Source organism: Octodon degus, unplaced genomic scaffold (assembly GCF_000260255.1).
Source record: "Octodon degus isolate 3935 unplaced genomic scaffold, OctDeg1.0 scaffold00178, whole genome shotgun sequence".
Taxonomy (NCBI): Eukaryota; Metazoa; Chordata; class Mammalia; order Rodentia; family Octodontidae; genus Octodon; species Octodon degus.
The window spans coordinates 1,179,039-1,199,440 of NW_004524754.1; the positions used below are offsets into that span (position 1 = coordinate 1,179,039).

General features: G+C 54.7%; 1 protein-coding gene across 1 annotated transcript in view; it reads left to right on the forward strand.

The window, feature by feature from the left end:
• Nucleotides 1-20,402, forward strand: part of Vwf (von Willebrand factor) — a 143,387-nt gene that overhangs the window by 29,138 nt on the left and 93,847 nt on the right. The window contains exons 7-16 of the mRNA XM_004643560.2: nt 1,253-1,469; nt 2,788-2,910; nt 3,772-3,883; nt 4,455-4,501; nt 8,903-9,039; nt 9,574-9,712; nt 10,309-10,409; nt 13,853-14,048; nt 14,575-14,790; nt 19,605-19,845. Coding sequence (XP_004643617.2) covers nt 1,253-1,469; nt 2,788-2,910; nt 3,772-3,883; nt 4,455-4,501; nt 8,903-9,039; nt 9,574-9,712; nt 10,309-10,409; nt 13,853-14,048; nt 14,575-14,790; nt 19,605-19,845 — 1,529 coding nt within the window. The remainder of the gene's footprint in view (nt 1-1,252; nt 1,470-2,787; nt 2,911-3,771; nt 3,884-4,454; nt 4,502-8,902; nt 9,040-9,573; nt 9,713-10,308; nt 10,410-13,852; nt 14,049-14,574; nt 14,791-19,604; nt 19,846-20,402) is intronic.

Consider the following 20,402-nt stretch of genomic DNA (forward strand, 5'->3'; position numbering starts at 1 on the left):
ATTGGATTTCTCTTTCCTCAAAACTAATAATATCTTTTGTTTTTGGTACTGAGGATGGAACGTGGGTCCTTAGGCCATCCAGGCAAAGGCTCTGAGATTGAGCTCCACCCCAGCATCCAAGCTGCCCCCCCTCCCCCTTTTCATCTGTTGCACTAACACTGATTGGCTGAGGTTTTACCTTCTGGGCTTAGCCCTTCTGTTCAGACACTAGTACTGTATTTTTCAGCTGTAGGTTGTGAGTTCTTTCACAAATTGTGGGCTTCCAGCAGGAACATGCATATTCATAACATTGGTACTTGAAATTACATGATCATTATATGGATAATGTGGTGTGTCAAATCTAATCCATCATTGATTCTAATTCACAATGTTGTTCTATGTATCACCAAAAAAAGAGAGAAAAGCCACATGTTAAGTAACACACGCCACCCATGCTAAGGTAGACCTCCACTTCAGGAACGCTGAACTCTGAAAAAAGAAAGAGAGGTTGGAGTTATTAAACAGACGGTTAAGATGTTTAGAAGAAAACACGAAGGAGTGTTTATACAAATGAATTAGCAGAAGAAACAACAGACTCCCACCCTGCCTTGTGTTATTAGTTGAAGCTGTCAATGGAGCGAAAAGTCCCAGCATAACCCTCACTTAGCTGGCGTACTGGGCGCATTGCGCAGCATCCTGTCGTGCTGCTGCGGCTGGGAACTGGCCCTGTCCGGTTCCAGCAACTACCTGGGCAGTGTTTGAGAAAACAGACTCCTGAACCCCATCCCCTCCCCACTGACTTCAGATCTCTGGAGTTTGGCTCAGGAATTGCTGTCATGTAAAACCCCATGTGCACCCCTATCTATAGTGAAAAAGGTCAAGGTTGGGGTCAAGGCCAAGGTCAAGGCCAGGTCAGTGCTGAACAGGTGCTGGACAGCATTACCTCCTCCCTCTGTTCTCCCTCCTGTCCCTCCCCCACTCTCCTTTACTCTCTAATAGCGATTGGCCTGCAGCAGGAGACTTGGACTCTGCCCTGCAGTGTGGGGGCTTAGGATGCCACCTTAGGCTTGGTGTACCCCACACAGCACATGTCCCTGTCTCTCTGGCACCAAGGGTCCGACTCATCTGACACACACACTGCCCCCTGAGGGGGCATCCTTGGTTTTTCTAGAAGGCTAAGTCTCCTGGATGCTTTCTTCAAGGAGGCAGAGAGTAAATGCGGGGCAGCAGCCAGGGCCTTCTCTGGCCCCACTGAGGTGTCCTCTCCCTGCAGGCCCTGTGGGAGCATTGCCAGCTGCTGAAGAGCGCCTCCGTGTTTGCCCGCTGCCACCCACTGGTGGACCCCGAGCCCTTCGTGGCCCTGTGTGAGAAGAGCCTGTGTGCCTGCACCCAGGGGCTGGTGTGCGTGTGCCCTGCCCTGCTGGAGTACGCCCGGACCTGCGCCCAGGAGGGGATGGTGCTCTACGGCTGGACGGACCACAGCGCCTGCCGTGAGTTGGGGCCTTCCTTGCAGGGCCCTGCGGTGGTGGCCCTCAGGGGCTTTGGGGGTCTTGCTGAGATGTGCACTTTCCCCCACTGCCTTCAGCCAGTTCCCACAACACCATGTGGCCCCCGGACCATTTCTTGAATGGCTCCTGGTCTCAGGGTGCTGGCTGTAGGTCGAGTCTCCTTTGCAGGCCGTGTGGAGGGTGGACAGGACTTCCCAAGGTCCTTGAGCTGTCCCCTCCCTGTGACACCCTCAGGAGATCCACCCCTCGGTCCCGCCTAGGGTAGAAATCTCAGCAGCTGCGATTTCAGGACCATCAGTCTGTCTGGATGGAGGGGGAGCAGGGCGTTGGTGGAGCTGTCCGCAGGGCCACCTCTGAGAGACCGGAAGGAAGGCGATCATTAAGTCTTCCCTGTAATAACACCGGCCCGCCCACCATTCCTTCCACCTAACACCTATATCTTTTAATCTTGCGGAGCTCTGAGCCATTGTCACCACCTAGTACCAACTTCAGAAGGGGTTTCCTGGTTACCTGGTGAGAAACCTCTGCTTTCTGTCTTCTGAACCCTGATCAGAGGCTGTGCACAAGGATGGCCGCTCTGCAGTAATGGCGCAGATGCTGTCTGCTGAGGGAGGCAGAGGAGCAGTAGACGGCAGCCCCGCCCACGTGGGGTTCAGAGCAAGCCAGCATGTGTGAAGTTAGCGCTTGTCCCTGTGCTGTGAGGGCATGAGCAGTGCAGGGCAGCAGCTGGCTTCTCCTCCGTGTGGGGTGGACATGGGTGAAGGGCTTGGGGCAACATCTGGGGAGAGCCCATCCTTGGGGGCCTGGTGCAGTGGGGAGAACAGAGAACTGCTCAGGCCCTGTGGCAAAGTGGGAATAAAAATAGAACGAGTGTCCCCATGCAGGCACAGTGGATGTGGACAGAGTGTGCCCTGTGCCGGGGAGGGAACATTCGACTGGGACCGGCTTCACGGGGGAACTGATGCTCGTGGAGGACGGAGTGATGGAGGGGCCTGTCAGCTCTTGCTGTCCCTGCTTTTCAGCCCAGGGGATTGGTTACCCCTCCAGAAGGTCTTAGGAGAAGGCAGTGGGGGCACCGAGGGGCAAAGTGATGCCAAGGTGTCTGTGGAGAATGGGGAACCAAAGCCTCAGGAGGTGGGAGGTGCCACTCCATGGGACAAGTGGCCTTGGGGGCTGCAGTGCTGGGGAGATGGCCCACGGTGGAGCCTTGAGGACAAAGGAGGCTGTGACTGCTGCATGGCTGGTGAGATGCTGTGCCCTTGTGGGACCCTCTGGGGAGACCCCTGCCTTTCTCTTTCAGGCCCAGCCTGCCCGGCTGGCATGGAATATAAGGAGTGTGTCCCCCCCTGCACCAGGACCTGCCAGAGTGTGCACGCCAATGAAGTGTGTCGGGAGCAGTGTGTGGACGGGTGCAGCTGCCCTGGTAATCAACCTGCCACTTGATTTACAAACCCGAGACCTTGCCAGTGGCCTTGGCGTCGGGAAGGGAGATGAGGGCCACTTGGGACTGTTCCTCCCTGCTGAAATCAGAAGGCTTTTATTTGATTTTTAAGTCTTAGTACACAGCGATCAGGATCAAGCTGGTCCTTATTTCTGTGGTGCTGTATCCAGGAAAGCCAGGGGCCTGGAGGGTGGTCGGGGCCCGGAGGGTGGTCGGGGCCCTGGTTGTGGCTTTGGGGTGTGCATGGCCCCTTCCGAGCCGCAGCTGTTTCTGGGTTAGAGGTAGGGAATCAGGCTGGGACAAAAGTCTGTAAGTGTTTCCTGGGTTCACTATGTGAGCTCCCTGAGCACAGACTTTGCCTGAGAATGTCTCTCGTGAGGGAGGCACTGTGAGCATCCCAGGTCCTGCTTAATGACACGGTGAGATGGGGTGCGGTAGCCTTTGTGTTTCAACTCTAGGCTTCTCTACTGGATGACCTGGAGCACAACTTCTGACTCTGTTTCTTTACCTGGGGAACAGGGATGAATAATCCTTCCTCTTCCTTACACTGCACCACACAAGGTCTGTGAGCTTCTGGGAAGGAGTCCTGAGCCTAGACTCTTGGCTTCCCTAGAAGATGACCTTGAGCTGCCCCTTCCTTTAAGGGAATTTATAACCTTTCCATGGCCAGTCATAATCTTACTCCCTTGCATTATGTTGATGCGAAGGATAAACATCACAGGACAAGTTCTCAGAGCTTCCTGGAAGCCCTAATTAGATGATCGCCTTGGGGCTTCTGTACCTGTGAAATGAGTAGTGATGGTGACAATGTAGTGATCTTTGCCTCCTTGCCCTTGCTCCTAGAGGGACAGCTCCTCGATGAAGGCCACTGTGTGGACAGCGCCACGTGCTCCTGTGTGCATTCTGGGAGGCGGTATCCCCCAGGGGCCTCCCTCCCTCAAGCCTGCAACACCTGGTGACTGGGCCGGGTGGAGGGGGAGCTGGGGAGGACGGGTCAGCAGTTGGTCTGGGCTGAGCCAGGGCTGGGGTGGGAGTTTGGGACAGGCGTGCAGGGCACTGGTGGGGTCCGAGAGTCACATCACAGATGTGCTGTGGAGCTCAGAGGGCAGGCTGATTCCGTATGAGCAGCATCACCAGCTGTCTCTTCACGCCACTTTAATAAATGATCCTCTCTCAACAAAGAGAGCTGCGTGCCAACGGCAAGCATCAGACAGCTCTTCCCTTGAAATCTTTCCTTTCCTGGGAGGTGGGAAGCGGCAGTGGCCAGGGAGACTCACGGGTCTGCACTCTACGGTTGCTGCAGTGCCAGGCCCAACCCGGGCACCTGTCCCTGCCGAGCCCAAGAGCTGCTCTCGATGTTGACTCTAGCCAGCTCCTGTACTGATTCTGACGTCCTGAAGACCCCTCTTGCATCCTGTCTTTTCTTCCCCCGACGCTGGGGGCTATGGTACCTAGGTTGCTGCAGTTCGCTTGGGCGCCCTTATTTCCCCAGAGCGCCCAATGACCTGTGCCTCTCTCCCCCACAGCATTTGCCGGAATGGCCTGTGGATCTGCAGCAATGAAGGATGCCCAGGTGGGTGGCCCCATGGCATCTTTCCCTGATAGACAGGCCCGTCCTCTCCTATGGGAGGGACCCAAGGCAGGCCAGGGAGAGGCTGGGTTTTCGGTAGAGAATGGAGCCTGGTTTGGTTTCAGATGCCAGCCACATTACCGTGCCGGTCGCCTGGGGAGGCTGCCCCGCCCCTTCTGGAAGGGAAGTTTCCCTTGGCCAGGTGTTCTCTACTTCCTGTTGCCCGCTTGCTCAAAGTCTTGAGGCTCCTGAGCTGGGAGGCCTGTAAAGGCCTGTAAAGTCATGACTCACTGAACAAATATTTTTGGGAAACTTAGAGGAAGGAGGCGTTGTCAACTCTTCAGTCTTGAATTCGGCTGGATTTTCTGGAGTGCTTGATATGCACGCATGATTGCAGAGCGAGGAGGACCAGGCCGCCAAGTGATTGCCCTGCCCTCCCTGCTCTGGAAAATCTGTGCAGAGAAAATGGTTTTATAATTGATGCCTTTGCCCTTTCCTTCTTCTTGGCTTCCCTCTGTTCTGTTTACTGCCAACCTCACCCATGCAAAACTCCCTTCACCAACCCCCACGGCCCCAGGCTTTCGCACTGTTGATGAGGTACTGGGCCCTGCACTAGGTGTTTCACATGTGTCACCCCACTGCTACTACCTATGAGGCGGTTACAGTTTGTATGCACCTTGAAAAGGAGGAAACACATCCAGAGAAAGCAATTTGCCCAGAGTCACAGAGCTGCTAAGGGCAGAGGTAGGACTCGGACTCCCCACAGCCAGACTTCTCTCTGGCCTTTTCCTTTCTGGGTCTTACACTTTTGTGGGCCAAGAGTGGACTGAGTTTGGAACCTGGGGCCATAGTTGAAGCCTGTGGATTATAGGGTTTGGGGTCATGAAGACCTTATGCAGTCACATAGAGACCAGCATTTTGGAGGTGCAGGCTACGGGGGCACCCCCAAGGTCACCCAGTGCTGAGTGTTGGTGTAGGTATCAGGAGGAAAGGACCACTTGTCTGTGCTGGGCTGGTGGAGGCTTCCCACCTCACTCCCCACACACCACTACTTAGGAGTGAGGGGTAGGGCAGCTGTAAGCAGAGCTCTGGTGCCTCTGCAAGGTCCACGTTGTGGCTGTGACATGCCTGACACTGGCTACTTGTGAAAGAAAGGCATTTCTTTGGTTTGTGATATTGGGGGTTCGAGTCCAAGACTGGGTGGCTCCATTTGTTTGGGCCTCTGATGATGGTGGCATAGGGAGCTGGAGCATATGTCAAAGTCAGTGGTCACATCTTCAGTCAGAAAGCAGAGATGGACGGAGAGGACGGGCACCCACAGTGCCCCTCAGAGCACAGCCTGTGGCGCTCCAGCACCCTGGATAGTCCATTTCCTAGTAATATAGGCTCTGACACCGGTTCTTTAACATGAATAAGCCTTTGGGGACAGACTAGAAGGGCTGCAGCACGGGTTCTCCACAGCCCACAGACTGCAGGCTCTGTAGCCCAGAGCTCTTGGCCCCTCTTCTGCAAAGTGTGGTGTCCAGGGGAAGCTCTGCTCGGTGGTTCCCACTGAGGGAGGAATGTGTAGTTAGAGGCACTGGGGTGCGTGCCCAAGAAGGGCTGCTCCTGGAGTGAGTAAAGCCCTTGTCACAAAATCTCATCACCTGGGGGGCTGCAGGCGTAGCTCAGTGGCACAGTCCTTGCCCAGCATGTACCAGGCTTTGGTTCCATCCCCACCACCAGAAGCCAGTAGCAGCAAGGCCGAGATAAATGATTATAAAGCTCCCAGTGGAAGAGTGTGGCACTTTGCAGGGCAAGGGATGAGTGAGCAGAAGACATTTGGGTCCAAAATCTCATGGGGTCCAGAAGGGGGGCTGGGAGTGCAAGGTGTGAACTTGAGCAGTTTAGAGTTGGGGTTTCCCTCCATGGCTGACTAGCTGGGAGACTTTTAGACAGCTACTTAATGGTTCACAGCCTCAGTTTCCTAATCTGTGAAGTGGGTAGTAATTGCAGCTTCCCTGCAGGGCTGTGAGGTCATTATTATTTGACACTCACTGTCAACGTGAGCTGGTACCATCTTTCCACAGCACTAGCTGGGGCAGAGAAAGGCTGAACGGCATGACGGGGTGGGGGAGCTGAAGAACAGGTGGGCGGGTGACACGCAGACCCTGGCGCAGGGGACACACGTGCCTCACACTCCCTGCCATCCGGGCTCGTGCTTCTGGTGGAGAGCACGCTCTGTGTCAGGGCCTGGCTTGGGTGGAGGCTGACATCTAGACGGGTCTGAGCTGCTTTGCTGAAGGCCTGGAGCGGGTCTGCTGTAGCCTGAAGGTTCTGTAGAGAGGAGGTCCAGGCAGAAAAGGGCTAGTCTGCTTCTGAGAGGGAGGGTCTTAGCTCTCACAGCAGGGGTCTGCTTTGGTTTCCAGGTGTTGTCCTTGGTGTGCAGTGTAAAAATTATTGTCATTCGTTGCCACACTTGGGGAGCCTAGCTTTGTGTCCCATGGTGGCTGCTGTTTGTCAGGAGTGCCTTTTGCTGCTGCCCAGTCCTGAGGGGTCCTGCGCTGGGCAGAGGAGGGCGAGCCTGGCCACGTGGCCTGTGGCTGGGGTGGAGGCCCTGCTCCCGTGGCCACCTGTCACCCTGCCATGCACCCATCCGTTTTCCCATGCTTCCTGTGTTTTCTCTGTTTGCATGGTCCCTCAGTTGTGCCAAGAAGACAAGCTGAAAATAATATGAGATTCCTGATTGCTGAGAAACAGATCTGTGAGACTTAGAGATGAAAATCAGGTGGGAGGTTTAGATTTCAGCCCTGACGGTTTGCTTTTGAATATTTGAACACTGGCTAACCCCTCTTCCAGGGCATGGTTAAGGGTGATGGGAGTCCAGCTTCTTACTCGTATACGAATGCTTGAGAAAACAGAAAGGCCGAGGGGGGATTTCCACCCATTTTACTGCAATGAGGTCACGACTTCTGATACAAGTGACCAGGTCACTCTGCTTGTCCTGTGGCAGTGATTTCTGAGAAATAGCCTCTGAAAAGGCTTCCCTGTGACGTGGATGGGGTGGCATTCCAGGCCGTGTACGATGCGCTGGGTGACCCTTGGCCCTGTGTTACTGCCCGCCGCGCTCTGATTTCCACGAGCAGCCACTCCTCCTCCCTCCTGCCCTGTGTGGGGAGCAGGGGCATGTGAAGGCTCAGGAGCGGAGCCATCCGGAGACTCCCTATGAGACTCCATCTAGGCTACCGTCCCAGAAAGGCTCAGTGGCCCTGGGTACAGATGCAGGGACACTCACCGGTCACCTGGGCTTCACAGCTGTGCACAAGGCTGAGCTGCAGCAGGATCTCAAGTTTAGCTGGCGACCAGAGGAAGCCTGGGTGGGGGTGGCAGGCAGTGGGGTCCTCTTTTGTCCTCAACAGGCGGGTAACTGGGCTCTCCTATGGGCCTTTGGGTCCTCTTGAACCCCAGCTCCCTGCGGGGATGCTGTGGAGCTCTCCTGGGCTGGGTAGAGGAGCGGCCTGGGCTCAGGGTGGGAGGAAGCCCCTGTGAGGGAGAGGCCGAGGTGTTCGTGTGTACACTCAGTTAGATGGCAAGGATGAGAACAGCTGGAGGAAGCATGTAGTTCGAAGGTTGGCCAGGGATGCTGCCGCCCACCTTGGCCTTAGTGGGTTTACTGTGGCCCCTGAAGGTGACCTTGACCCAGGCCAGGGAGGAGACATTGGCAGAGGCCTCACCTGTGCAGCGTTTGGGTGAGAGGGGTGTGTGCTGTGGGGAGAGCTCTGTGCCACAGGGTGAGGGGAGGAGGTCCAGCCCCCACCCCCAGGCATCTGCCCCAGAGGTCAGTGCTGCCTGGGCTGTGGGGAGGTGGGTTCCCAGCCCGCCATGGGCCCTGCTGAAGTCAGCACGGGCCTGCCACTGAGGAGGCCTTAGGCCGCTCTTCAGCTGTGGTAGGGGTGGAGCCCCTCCTACGATGGCCCCTCCTGAGCTCTGTGCCTGCCACCTGTTCGCTTCCCCACCTCTGGCTGCCCACCAGGCTTCAGAATCCTAGGGCGGTGGGGTCTCTGACCCCCTCCTGTGCTGAGCTCCTTGATGAGTCTGCCTGGGCTACGAGATGCCACTGTGGCTGATGTGGCATGACCAGGAAGGCTGCAGAGGGCATAGAGCTGGGCCTGGGCTCTGGCTAGGGCTCTGCCACAGACCGCGTGTGACTTTGTCACCTCTCTTGGTCACCCCATCAGTAAAACAAGGCACCGAACTGAGACTGTCTTAGAGTCCTTGCTTAGAACTTGGGTTTGGACTGGTGTGGGGTGAGGACCCTTGTGAGGACACCTGTGGCATCTTGGAGACAGGGCTCCCTGCTTGCATACACATGCCACCCTGTCACCAGGAGGCTTTTGCTTGTCTTCCTCACCTGTGTCCCTCCAGGGGAGTGTCTCGTCACTGGCCAGTCTCACTTTAAGAGCTTCGATGACAGACACTTCACCTTCAGTGGGATCTGCCAGTACCTGCTGGCCCAGGACTGCCAGGACCACACCTTCTCCGTTGTCATAGAGACCATGCAGGTGAGCTGGGCCGCCTGCAGCTCAGGTGGGGAGAAGGCAGAGTGGGGACCCCCTCCTCCGATTTCAGTGGCCTCCTTTGTGGAGACTCGGCTGTACCCACCCAGCACCCACCCACAAGTGTCCCCACTTCAGGGCTGGTCCCACGTGTGGATCTGAGGACACCTGGGTAGGCTAGAAGGACCCCTCTGCCTTCCCAGCCCCATGCAGCCTATGTGCCCATCTCTGGGGACCACAGCCAAGATAAGGATAAGCAGTCACAGGCCTCCCCTGAGGTCAAAGCACTCCCTGACTCTGGGTCACAATGCTCAGGGAAGAAGGTGGCTGCAGGCCTGGACTCCTTGCACCGTCAGGCCCCATGAGAGGGAGTGGGTGAGTGCTTTTTGCACAACTCTGGGTTCCCATGAGTTCTGCAGGGTGACAGTGTATAGGAGCGTATAGGAGGCCCACACCTTCCTTTCTCTGGTCCCATGGGTCCCGGGCTGGGTGCTGGGATGGAAGGGACTGCAGTGAGGTCACCTTTTTCCCTCTTGGCAGTGTGCGGATGACCCCGACGCTGTCTGTACTCGCTCCATCACCGTGCGGTTGGCTGCCCTACAAGACCGCCGGGTGAAGCTGAAGCACGGGGGTGGCGTCTCCGTGGATGGCCAGGACATCCAGGTCCCCCTCCTGCAAGGTGCGCCCCGTCCTCCTCCTTCAGGGGCACGGTGCGGCCTCTCCCCAGTGTCCTCTTCCTGGCTCCTGGCCACTCCTCAGCTCCCAGACCCAGCTTTGCGCCTAGTGAGCGATCTGGGATCCTGAGCACAGTGTTTACGCGCGTGGGCAGTGCTGTGCGCGTCTACACAGCACCAGGGCAGGGCACACGCTCCTGTGAGATCTCCACCTTCCTGTGTTCGGCTTTGCACCCAGCGTCTTTCAGCCGCCTGCACTGGGCAACCCAGTCTGCAAGCCCCGTGCAAAACAAGGGGCCCAGGGACCGGAGTCCAAAGGTAGTATGAGCCCTCAGGTAGGGTAGGAATGCAGGGTCTCTGTTGCCCTCTGGTGGAAGAGAGGGGAATGACAGTTCACGCAGGTTAGAGGCCCCTTGGGTTGCTTCTGTTCACCCTGAGAACCCCGCTTAAGTTCATGGACATCCTGTCTGCCTCGGACTCACTGCTGGTCATTACCATAATCATTTTGAGACATTCTACCACCTATCCCCCCAATACCTCTGCCTGCCACCGCCCTGCCCCCTCACCCCTGCCTAATAAGTCCGGTCCTGCTGGGTTGCAGGTGACCTCCGCATCCAGCACACGGCGAGCGCCTCTGTGCGCCTCAGCTACGGGGAGGACCTGCAGATGGACTGGGACGGCCGCGGGAGGCTGCTGCTGAAGGTGCGTCCCCCAGCCCTGGCTCCTGGGCCTGGCCCTTACAAAGCACCTCTTGTGCTCTGGGAAGAAAGGCTCTGTGTAGTGGGAGAAGAATTCCTTTCTCCTCAGGCCGGCATCCCCCAGAGGCTGAAACAGGCCTCTCTTGTTTGCAAGAAGCTGCCACTTGTTCTCTGGATGGCCCTGTTGGCTCTGGGGATCTTCGCTTCTGGGTGTGGGATACCGTGCCAATCCATCTCTCGAATGCAGCAAGGCCTGGGTCACTATGGGCAGCGAGGAGGAGCTGGGCTGGAGCGCACAGCCGGGACCCCATGTCCTGCTTCCCCGGGGAAGGTGGTCCTCCCCCCTCTGTGAAAGGTGCCACAGGAACTGCCACTCTTCTCAGAGCCACTGGGTTCCCATCTGCAGGCCACATGCTCTTGTTCTTAGGGGATCTTTGAATTCCATTACACAGCTCCCCATAACATTCCTCTGGGGTTACATTTCTATTGCTTCTCTTTCTCAAAATGTGTGGTAAGTGGTCGTGCAGGTATGACGACTGTCTGTCTGTCTCTCTTGTTTTTGAGGCAGGGTCTCACATGTAGTCCTGGCTGGCCTTGCACTCACGGCGTTCCTCCTCCCTCAGCCTCCTGAGTGCTGGGTTTTCCGGCTTGTTATCTATTTTATAAGGGAGGCAACTAAGAGACAGGGAAGTTGAGTCTTCACTATCCCATCCGGTCATGGCTGAGCAAGGGGCAGCTGTCTGACCTGTGCTTCCTGGTAGGCCTCCTGCTCTTTGGTCTCAGGATTGTGTTAAACTTTATAGAGGACCGCAGAGTCTGTGTGAGAGTTTTATCCACTGGAATTTACCAGATTAGAAATGAAACCAAAGACATTTGAATCCTGTGTTTATTAAATCATTTAAAAATGTAGTCCTCAGCCTAGGGTAGTAAAAATATAAATAACTATTTTTTTTGGGGGGGGAATAACTGTGTTTTGCAAAACAACCCAGTCATGAGGATAATACTGCTGTCATACATTTCTGCACATCTCCCGAAGGCCTGGCTTAATAGGAGGCAGCTAGACCCTTGCATCTGCTTTCACAGTCAGTTGTCTGCAGTGTGGCTCGGCCTGTAGCCTTGGGAAAATCCACCATGTCCCTATAAGGGAATGAGAAGGCAAAAAGCAATAGTGACTCCATATCCAGGACAGTGGCTTTGTCCTTGCTCAGCTATGGCAGTAGCACTGTCCCAGGATCCCCGTGTCTGCTCCCTGGGGTCCCTGGTATATGGAATGATGAGTGTCAAATTGGTTCCTCTTGCCTTTTTCCTTTATAAAGTATAGATTCACAGCCACAGAGCACAGAGCGGGGGGTGCTGGGAGCTCCTGTAAATAGAGGTCCATCGTTTCTGGAGGCAGAGCGACTCGCCATGATCTCACGATCCTCATCCCAGGCTTCCCAGGAAAGCCCTGCGCCAGCGCCCACCTTCGTGGCCCAGGGGTCCTGGTGCCTTGCTTTCCGGCTCAGTCAGTAGCCCGCTGTCCTCCGGCTCTCTGCTCTCAGTTCCTCCTCTGAGGAGAAAGAACCAACGGCTTTCAGTGGGATGGGATGCAGATCCTGGATTTGGCCATGAGTCAGGGCCGAGCCGGAGAAGCCCTGGGCCTATGGGGCTGTGTTGTGGTTGGTACAGAGCAGGGCAGGGCCCTAGAGAGGGCTGGAGGTGGTGGGCTGGTCTCAGGCTTGAGGTGGACACTGTGAGCTCACTGGAGCCCAGGTCGGGGCCGTAGGGCACCTGCTCTCCCAGATGTGGCAGGGCTGTGGACCAGCCGTGGCCTGGTGTCCTGGATACACCAGAGCTTCCAACCCCTGGCCATGCTGACCCTGGGACCAGCTAAGGGGATGGAGAGAGAAATGTTTTTGTACTGGGGATCTGAATCCACGGCCTACACACCGAGTATTCCTAGCCTTTGTACTTCCTAGGTTTTGATACTAGCTCTCACTAAGTAAATTGCCAGGGCTGAGTTAGTTCTGACTTGCCATCCTCCTGCTTCAGCCTCCCAGAGTGCTGGGCTTGCAGGCATGTTTACACGTGTGAGAGGGGTGCGACCAGTGCTGGCCGGCTAGTGGGGTGACCATGGGGGGGCTTCGGGGAACCTGAGGACACCCACTGTATCTGAGAAGGAGGAGAAAGGAGAGATAGTGTGAAGTGCGGGGAGGGTCACTGTGTTGCCTCTGGGCTTAGGCAGAGCTTGATCATTGGCCTTCACTTCAGCCTGTGTACTATAGGGACCGATGGGTGCACTAACGTATTTATTCCTTTGTGGCACAGCTCATTTGCTTAGCATTTATTGAGTGCCCCTCCTCCCCCCGGGCTACTGCGCTCCTCCAAATTCACAGGTTGAAATCCTAACCCCCAAGGCAGTGGCGTTAGGAGGCTTTGGGACGGACACTACAGTTGGAGGGCTCTGCCCTTGTGAATGGGATCGCATTGATGCTGTGAGACAGCTGTAGGGCACCATCTACGAGCCAGAAAGCGCAGCCCTCGCCAGAACCTGCTTGGGCCTCGATCTTGGGCTTCCCTGCTGTGAGAACCAAGAGAAAAAGGATTCTGTGGTTTGTAAGTTACCCACACGGTGCTGTTTTGGTATAGCAGCCTGAGCAGATGAAGGCAGCATTCTAGAAGCTGGGGTAGGCAGTGGCACAGAACCGGCATGCGCCCTCGTCTCATTGGACAGAAAATAAAGCTCTTAGAATAGATCCTGGGGTGATACGTACAGCACAGAGGGAGCAAGAAGTGCCAGGATTTGCAGATTTAAATCATAAGTAGGGAGGTCAGGAAAGGCTTCCGTGCTTGACATAACAGCGCTGGATATTTGTAAAGCAAACATGGAAGCGTCTCCAGGTCCCTTGTTTTCATAAGGATGTTTACTTGGGCGCATTCTATTTGGGGCTGGAAACTTCCACTGCCTAGTGCCTCGTGCACCTTGGAAATCGGCCCTGGAAGTTGGCGGGGCTCCGGGGGTGACTCAGTGGGCCTAGGCTCGCCTGTGAGGCCTTGGAGCACAGGGAAGGCTCTGGCCCTGCTAATTGTGCGTAGAGCCCAGGTCAGGACTCTTGGGTGCAGTTGGGCTCCATCTTCAAATCAGGAGCCTCTGAGCAGAAGGCAGCGGGTGCCGGCAGCTGTCCTGTGAAGGCGGGCTCCACTCACCTGCTGCCCTGGGTGTGCCCTTCAGGGTTAGGGCTTTGTTCAGTCCTGGGAGGGGGCAGCGAGCAGGGTGTTGGTGGCCTGGCTCCTTCTGGAGCGAGGATGGAGTTAGTGTGTGTGCTGCAGTGCGCGCCCCATCCCAGGGCTCAGGCTGCTGTGTGTGCTGATGCTCCCTGCCTGGGGAGCTTTTTCCATTACACGAAGGGAAGCAGCTGTTGCACCTCGGCAGTAGTGGTTCCAAGGTGTTCTGTCCTCTCCCCACAGCTGTCCCCTGTCTACGCCGGGAAGACGTGTGGCTTGTGTGGGAATTACAACTGCAACAAGGGCGATGACTTCCTCACCCCTGCTGGCCTGGCGGAGGTCCTGGTGGCCGACTTCGGGAACTCCTGGAAGCTGCACAGCGACTGCCAGAATCTGCAGACGCAGCCCAGCGACCCCTGTGCCCTCAACCCGCGCTTGGGTGCGTGCCGCCGGGCTGCCCACACGCAGGGGCAGGCTCTGGTCAGCTGCAGCTGGCTCATTCACTCCTCCAGATGCCAGAAGGGACAGGGCAGCGCTCGGCAGCTCCTTTCCTGGATATCTCCAGGTCCCCAGGAGCAGTGTGGGCGTGACCTTAGAGTGGAACTATTGTGAGATGGATGGATAGGGTGGCTATTTGCAGATTTATCTGCAGCAGCGTTTCAGTCCTGCCTCAGCGTCCCGTCCTACCCAAGCCGCCGCTGATCACTTCGTCCCTTGTGTCCATGGGTGTTTTTTCAGGGATGTGGTTCAATGTGCATTTGAACCACATGGATTTAGGGAAGGAAACCAGCTGCTGAAGGTAAATCTTGATGGTTCCCAGGGCCAAAAGCTGATTTTTTTGTTGCACAGAAGTGAGCATGGGGACAGGATGTGGGAGCTGTTGCTCTCCTCTGGAGTCCAGGACCTCGGAGTTCCCGTGGTTGGTCCTTGTCCATCCCGGACATGCTCCCCTCTTCCCCCTGCAGCCAGGTTTGCAGAGGAGGCCTGCATGCTGCTGACGTCTCCCAAGTTTGAGGCCTGCCACCATGCTGTGAGCCCCCTGCCCTACCTGCAGAACTGCCGCTATGACGTCTGCTCCTGCTCTGATGGCCAGGACTGCCTGTGCGGCGCAGTGGCCAGCTACGCCGCAGCCTGCGCCGGGAGGGGCATACACATCGGGTGGCGTGAGCCCAGCTTCTGTGGTGGGTGTCTCCCCCTCCACCCGCTGCCCTACATCCTGGCCTGCCTTGTCCATCCATGTCCTTTCCCTCCATATCATCCCATTTGGAACCACACTAAAGGGGGGGGATCCTTTGACAAGCGGGCTGGTGGATATTGCAGGTCCATCTCCAAGCAGGACGTGGTGGCGGGGTAGCAGGCTTTTCTGGGACAGGTGCCTACTCTGGTGGGTGCTAGACTGCAAGGCATCCTATGTCTGCCTTCTACCTGGTGTCCAGCATGCGTGAGGCCAGGTTGTCAGGTGCCCGCGCTTGTGACAAGGCACAGGAATCCCCTGGCCTTCCTCAGACTCCAGGTGTACGGCTCTGTACTGGGTAAAGCCAAGCAAAGGGGAGGCATCCTCTCTGCCCCCTCCTCTCTGGAGGATTCCTGGCACCAGGCGTGGCCTCCGTGGCAGCCGAAGTGTGCTGCTTTGCTGTTGCTATGGCTCTGAGGACACTTGCTGAGCACTCGCTGTGGCCGGGCCGGGGTGATGACATGGAACCCAGACCTTGCTGTCCAAGGCACTGATGGAAATTGCCTCTCTCTGCAGGAAGTGTGGTCTCCCTGAGTGCGGGGATGTAGAGATGAAGGACAGGGCAGCCGGAGAAGGCAGGGATTTGGGGTCAAGAACTGGGCAGCCGAGACAGGCTTTCTGGAGCAGCTGTACTTGAATATGGCTTTAAAAAGGTGTTTCTCAGCAAAGGAGAGTTGGTTGAATAGGGGTACTGGGCTGGAAAGTGAGGTGAATTCCAGAGGCTAATGGTTAGTGGGTATTCTGATTTTTAGGGAAAAGTAGATGTGTTTGGAGACTGAAATGTAGTTGGTCTCGGCAGAAGCAGGACCCTAGGAGCTGGCAGAGGCTGTAGAGGAATTCATAGATTTGAAGGAAGTTTAGCTGAGAGGACTCTAGAAGCATCAACTTTTAGGGTTGGGTGACAACTCAGCGTTGGAGTTTGAGCAGCTTCCTTAAGGAGAAGGAGCAGAGGCAGCAGCAGGGACAACAGAGAACATGCAGAGCCCCACTCCCTGTGCTCACGTTGGCTCCCAGCTTCAGGGCGGCACGTGTGCTTTCAGGCAGCCCACTGAAAACTCCAGCAGGGGCCGGGGAGATGGCTTAGTAGAATAAGCACTTCCCTGGCAACCGCAAGGCCCTGAGTTCAATCCCTGGTTCCGCAAAAAAAGAAAAAAAGAAATTCCAGCTAAAGTCTTGCAGCAGCCTGCTATAACCTTCCAGCCCCAGCACAGCCTCCTGCACTTCCACTTTCCCAGTGTCCACAATCCCAGAAACTCAAAAAAGTGGCAGTGAGTCAGTGAGGCAGCATTTATGAGTGTGCTTCCACTGTCACTGCCCTAGCAGGGGTTACGCACTGTCCTGTGCAGCCGCCACCAAAGCTGTCTTGGTGCAGGACATTGTCCCAGAACACCAGGGTCCACGGAAACTTGATTTGATCTCTGGAGTGAGTGGCTGCCCCGCATCTCTCTCCATGGAGGAAGAGGGCTGGCGTGGCCGTAGCAGGGGCTGAGATGTGCAGAGAGGATTTCCTGGCTCCTGAGGCCTTGTGGTGTAGCAGAGTCCTGGCTGATAGGAGGGAAGCGTCCCTGGCGATGCTTTAAGGACAGGAGAGCTGTCTCCATGGGTTAATGTTGCAGACTCAGCTTGTTCCTCGGGGCCCAAGGAAGGGGGCTGGGCTTCTGGGTCCTTCCCTCCTTCCTTTCTCCATCCACAGAGGAGCTCAAAAGGGTCTCCTGGACCCTCATAGACCTCATTTTCTCTTTCTGTGCTGTGGACAGAGCTCCCCAAGGCACTGAGTCCATCTGTAAGCTTGAGAACAGATTTAGACAGGTAGTGACTTGGTGTGTGTGGCCAGGAGGCTCCAGGGAGCACACATGTTTCCTTCTACGTAAAATGGAGAGAAGACCAAAGGCTCCTTGAAGCCAAGGGCCCAGTCTTAGCGTCTCTGTGTGCCTGGACCTAGCAAGCCCCGGCATGTGATGGGCACCTAGGAAATGCTTGCTAAACTGAGCTGTGTATGACTTTTCTGCAGAACAAGATTGAGGGAGAAATTGAATAAGGCTTCAAGTCAGTGTTAGCGAAATAAACCTGTCAGCTCTAGCTGCTCCTTAGTGGGTGATGTATCCTTTGTCACTGCACTGAAGAGTTGAAGTAGGCACCACTGCTGGCATGTCCCACCTTACCCCCTCCTCCTATCATGCCTCCGAGGGCCCAGGCTCCCCACTCTCTGAGGAAAGCCAATGTCTCCAATGGCTCGCAAGCCATTCCCTTCCTGGTTACCATCAAACACCAAGTCCAAGGTGGTCCTTGAATGGGAGGTGCAGGCCCCTGTCCAAGGCTGAATTCTGTGGCATCCGGGAGGCACCTGACCTGTGAGTCTTCACTGCAGAAAGGGATGTGATAGAGCAGGACTGTCATGGTCCCAGGGGAAGTGTGCTGAGACCTGGGCTGTGACTTCTTAGCAGCTGATTGGCACCTAGAAAGGTCTTTGGGAGGGCAAAGTGCACCCCACAGCTCCCCTGTCTCTAGTATTCTCCCAGCAGAGGACGTTGTCACCAGGGTGTTCATTGGGTGCTGGATGAGATGGCCAAATGCTGGGCCAGGCCTTCATGGGTAGCCTCCTCCTGTCTTGAGCCTGCTGAGCCTAGGCTGTCTGCTTGTGGCAGTATCGATGACAGGAACCACAGGGAACATGCCCCACAGGCCAGGCTTTCTACTGAACCTGCTGCTGCACTGAACCTCGTGAAGACTTGGGCAGATATCCTTATCAAAGTCTGGTAGACATTGCTCAGGGTCATCTGCTTACTAGTGGTGGGCCTGGGGCTCACACCTAGTGTTTGGGGTACCTCTCAGCTGCTCCAGCACTTTGCCCTCGCTTCCCCAGCTTTCAGCCTTTCTGCATTCCTGGGTGGAAGGACAGAAAGGTGAGGGCTGAGGGCAGGTAGGGGTTGCCTGCCTACCTTGGGAAGGTATGTGCGTCCCTGCTGCTGGGGACTTGAGTGTCTTCAGAGGGACTCTTTCTTTTAAAAGTTTTTTTTTTCTGTCAATAAGAAATATAATTGTTTTTAAAAAATCCAAATGCTGGCATTTTCCAGGAAAATTAACAGATTTTTATTTATGACTATTATAAAATTAAAGTGCTGAAATTTGTTCACTGAAACATTTTTGACTTCCATTAATACTTTACATCCCACATGAAGATAAAAATTCACACAAATGAAAATGGAAAAGCTGCCAATACCTGATTTCTATCCTCTATTTTTTACTTATAATCATGTACTTAGGTACCTTTTGATCCCAACTGAGGAAAGAAAAACAAAAACCAAAAAACAAGAAACCTAACATTCAAAACTAGCAATAACAGGAAGAAGAGGAAAAAAAATTGAGAATGGAAAGTTTCCCTCCATAGTGGACTCTTAAGCACGTTCTCCACGTATGCGGCATGCTAGTTGACTATCTTTTGGCATAACTGTTACACGTTTGGCGTGGATGGCACAGGAGTTGGTATATTCAAACAGACCAACAAGAGAGGCCTCACCTGCCTCCTGCAGAGCACTGATAACTGCTCTGGAAGCGCAGATCTGTTTTGAAGTCCTGAGCAATTGCTCGAACCAGATGCTGGAAAGGAAGTTTGCAAATCAAGTTCTGTGGACTTCTGATAACGTCTAACTTCACGGAGTGCAGAAGTCCTAGGCCTGGAACGATGAGGTTTCTTCACCTCTCCAGTAGAGGGCGCACTCTTACAAGTGGCTTTTGTAGCCAGTTGTTTCCTGGGCACTTTACCACTGGTGGATTTACTGGCAGTCTGCTTCGCACGAGCCATAGTACAGGGACTTCCTTACCCCTTCTCCTTTGGCTGGAGCTCGGTAAACGAGAGGCAGTGCTGGCGTTAGAGAGCAAAGGCAGCTCCAAAAGTTTTTACAAGATTCAATTTATTTAAAAATTGGAAATGTACATACTTTGGGAGAGATGGCACAGGAAGTTGTATCTGTTATTTTTAATGTTCGATTTGAATGAGTTTATAAGGCCCTTTCCTATAAGGAGCAGCAAGACTCTGAGAGTCTGACATGGGGAGGCACCAGTGTGAGACCCTGGGTATGACCCCTGGTTATGATCCTGTAATAGACAGGAGGGAGATAGATTAGTAGATAGGTAGGTAAGTAGGTAGATGAGCAGATAGATAGATAGGCAGCTGCATAGACAGTTGGGTAAAAATGGTTATTATTTGCTGTTGTCCAGCCTGTCAGAGTATTTTCTTTCTAGAGTACAAGGGGTAAGAACCTGACCTTTAGGGCTGTAGAGAGCTGGGCTAGAATCTTGCTCCTGCTTTTCCTGAGAGATGAGACCCTGATGACTCCACGACTTGCACTTTGGTTTTCCTACCCATAGAAAGGGCATGGTGGGAGCTAACGAGCCAAGTGAGGTACAGACCTTTGTGACTGGCAGGCTCATGGTAGGTGCTCAAATGTGGCAGCTGCTGTTGTGGCTGTCACAGAGATGCCTGTGGCTGTCACTCTCAGTTCTTTCAGTAATCAGAGGCCCCAGGATTTCTACTATGTCCTAGGCTGGAGGAATTCACCTTGCCTTTTGTTAGAAAGGAAGTGGTATGCGAGTATCCATAGTTGTAAACTGTGCATCTGTATGTCTGAGAATATGCTTGCTGTGAGCAGGGAAAGAGGGTGATGGCCATGCAGACACACCTGGGGCAAAGATACAAGGGGTGGCTGCCCCGTCCTTGCCATCCAGTGTGGCTGCCGACGCCCCTTCCTCTCCCTCCTTCAGCCCTGAGCTGCCCGCAGGGCCAGGTGTACCTGCAGTGCGGGGTGCCCTGCAACCTGACCTGCCGTTCCCTATCTCACCCGGATGAGGAATGCAGTGAGGCCTGTCAGGAGGGCTGCTTCTGCCCCTCCGGGCTCTATCAGGATGAGAGCGGGAACTGCGTGCCCAAGTCCCAGTGCCCCTGTCACTATGATGGTGAGATCTTCCAGCCCGCGGACGTCTTCTCAGACCATCACACCATGTGGTAAGTGCAGGCCAGCGTGGGCAGGAAGGTGTGCACAGGTACCAATGGGGTCTTCGGTGGATGGCAGAACTAGATAGGAAAATGTCCTTTGTGCTGTGGGTGGGAAAACCAAGGCCTAGGAAAAGTGACTTGTCCAGACTGGCACAGTAAGACAGAAGCAGGGCAGTGAAGCCACCCTGGTCTTCTGATTTCCTTCCTGGGCAAGGAAGTCGCTCTCCAGGGTGGCAGTAAGGGCCCTTGAGTGATCTTGTCAACTGCCATGTTCTGGGTCTTGTTTCTCTGGTCTGGGTCTCAGTTTCCCTTTTCTTTTTTTTTTGTTTTAATTAATTTTATTGAGAAAGAAATAGCAATGACAGTTTCAAAACAAGTTAGTAGGACAGTTTCAACAGTTAATACATTGCATATTGTGGTCTTTGTAGTAGTTATTCATAGTTCAAGATGCAGACTTAGTATCTTGTCTAAACACTATTAGTTCAAAACTTTCTATACTCTCTCAAGTAAATGTTTATTTAAAAATAAAAGAAAAGTAATAAATGAAAACAAGAGACAGGAAAAAA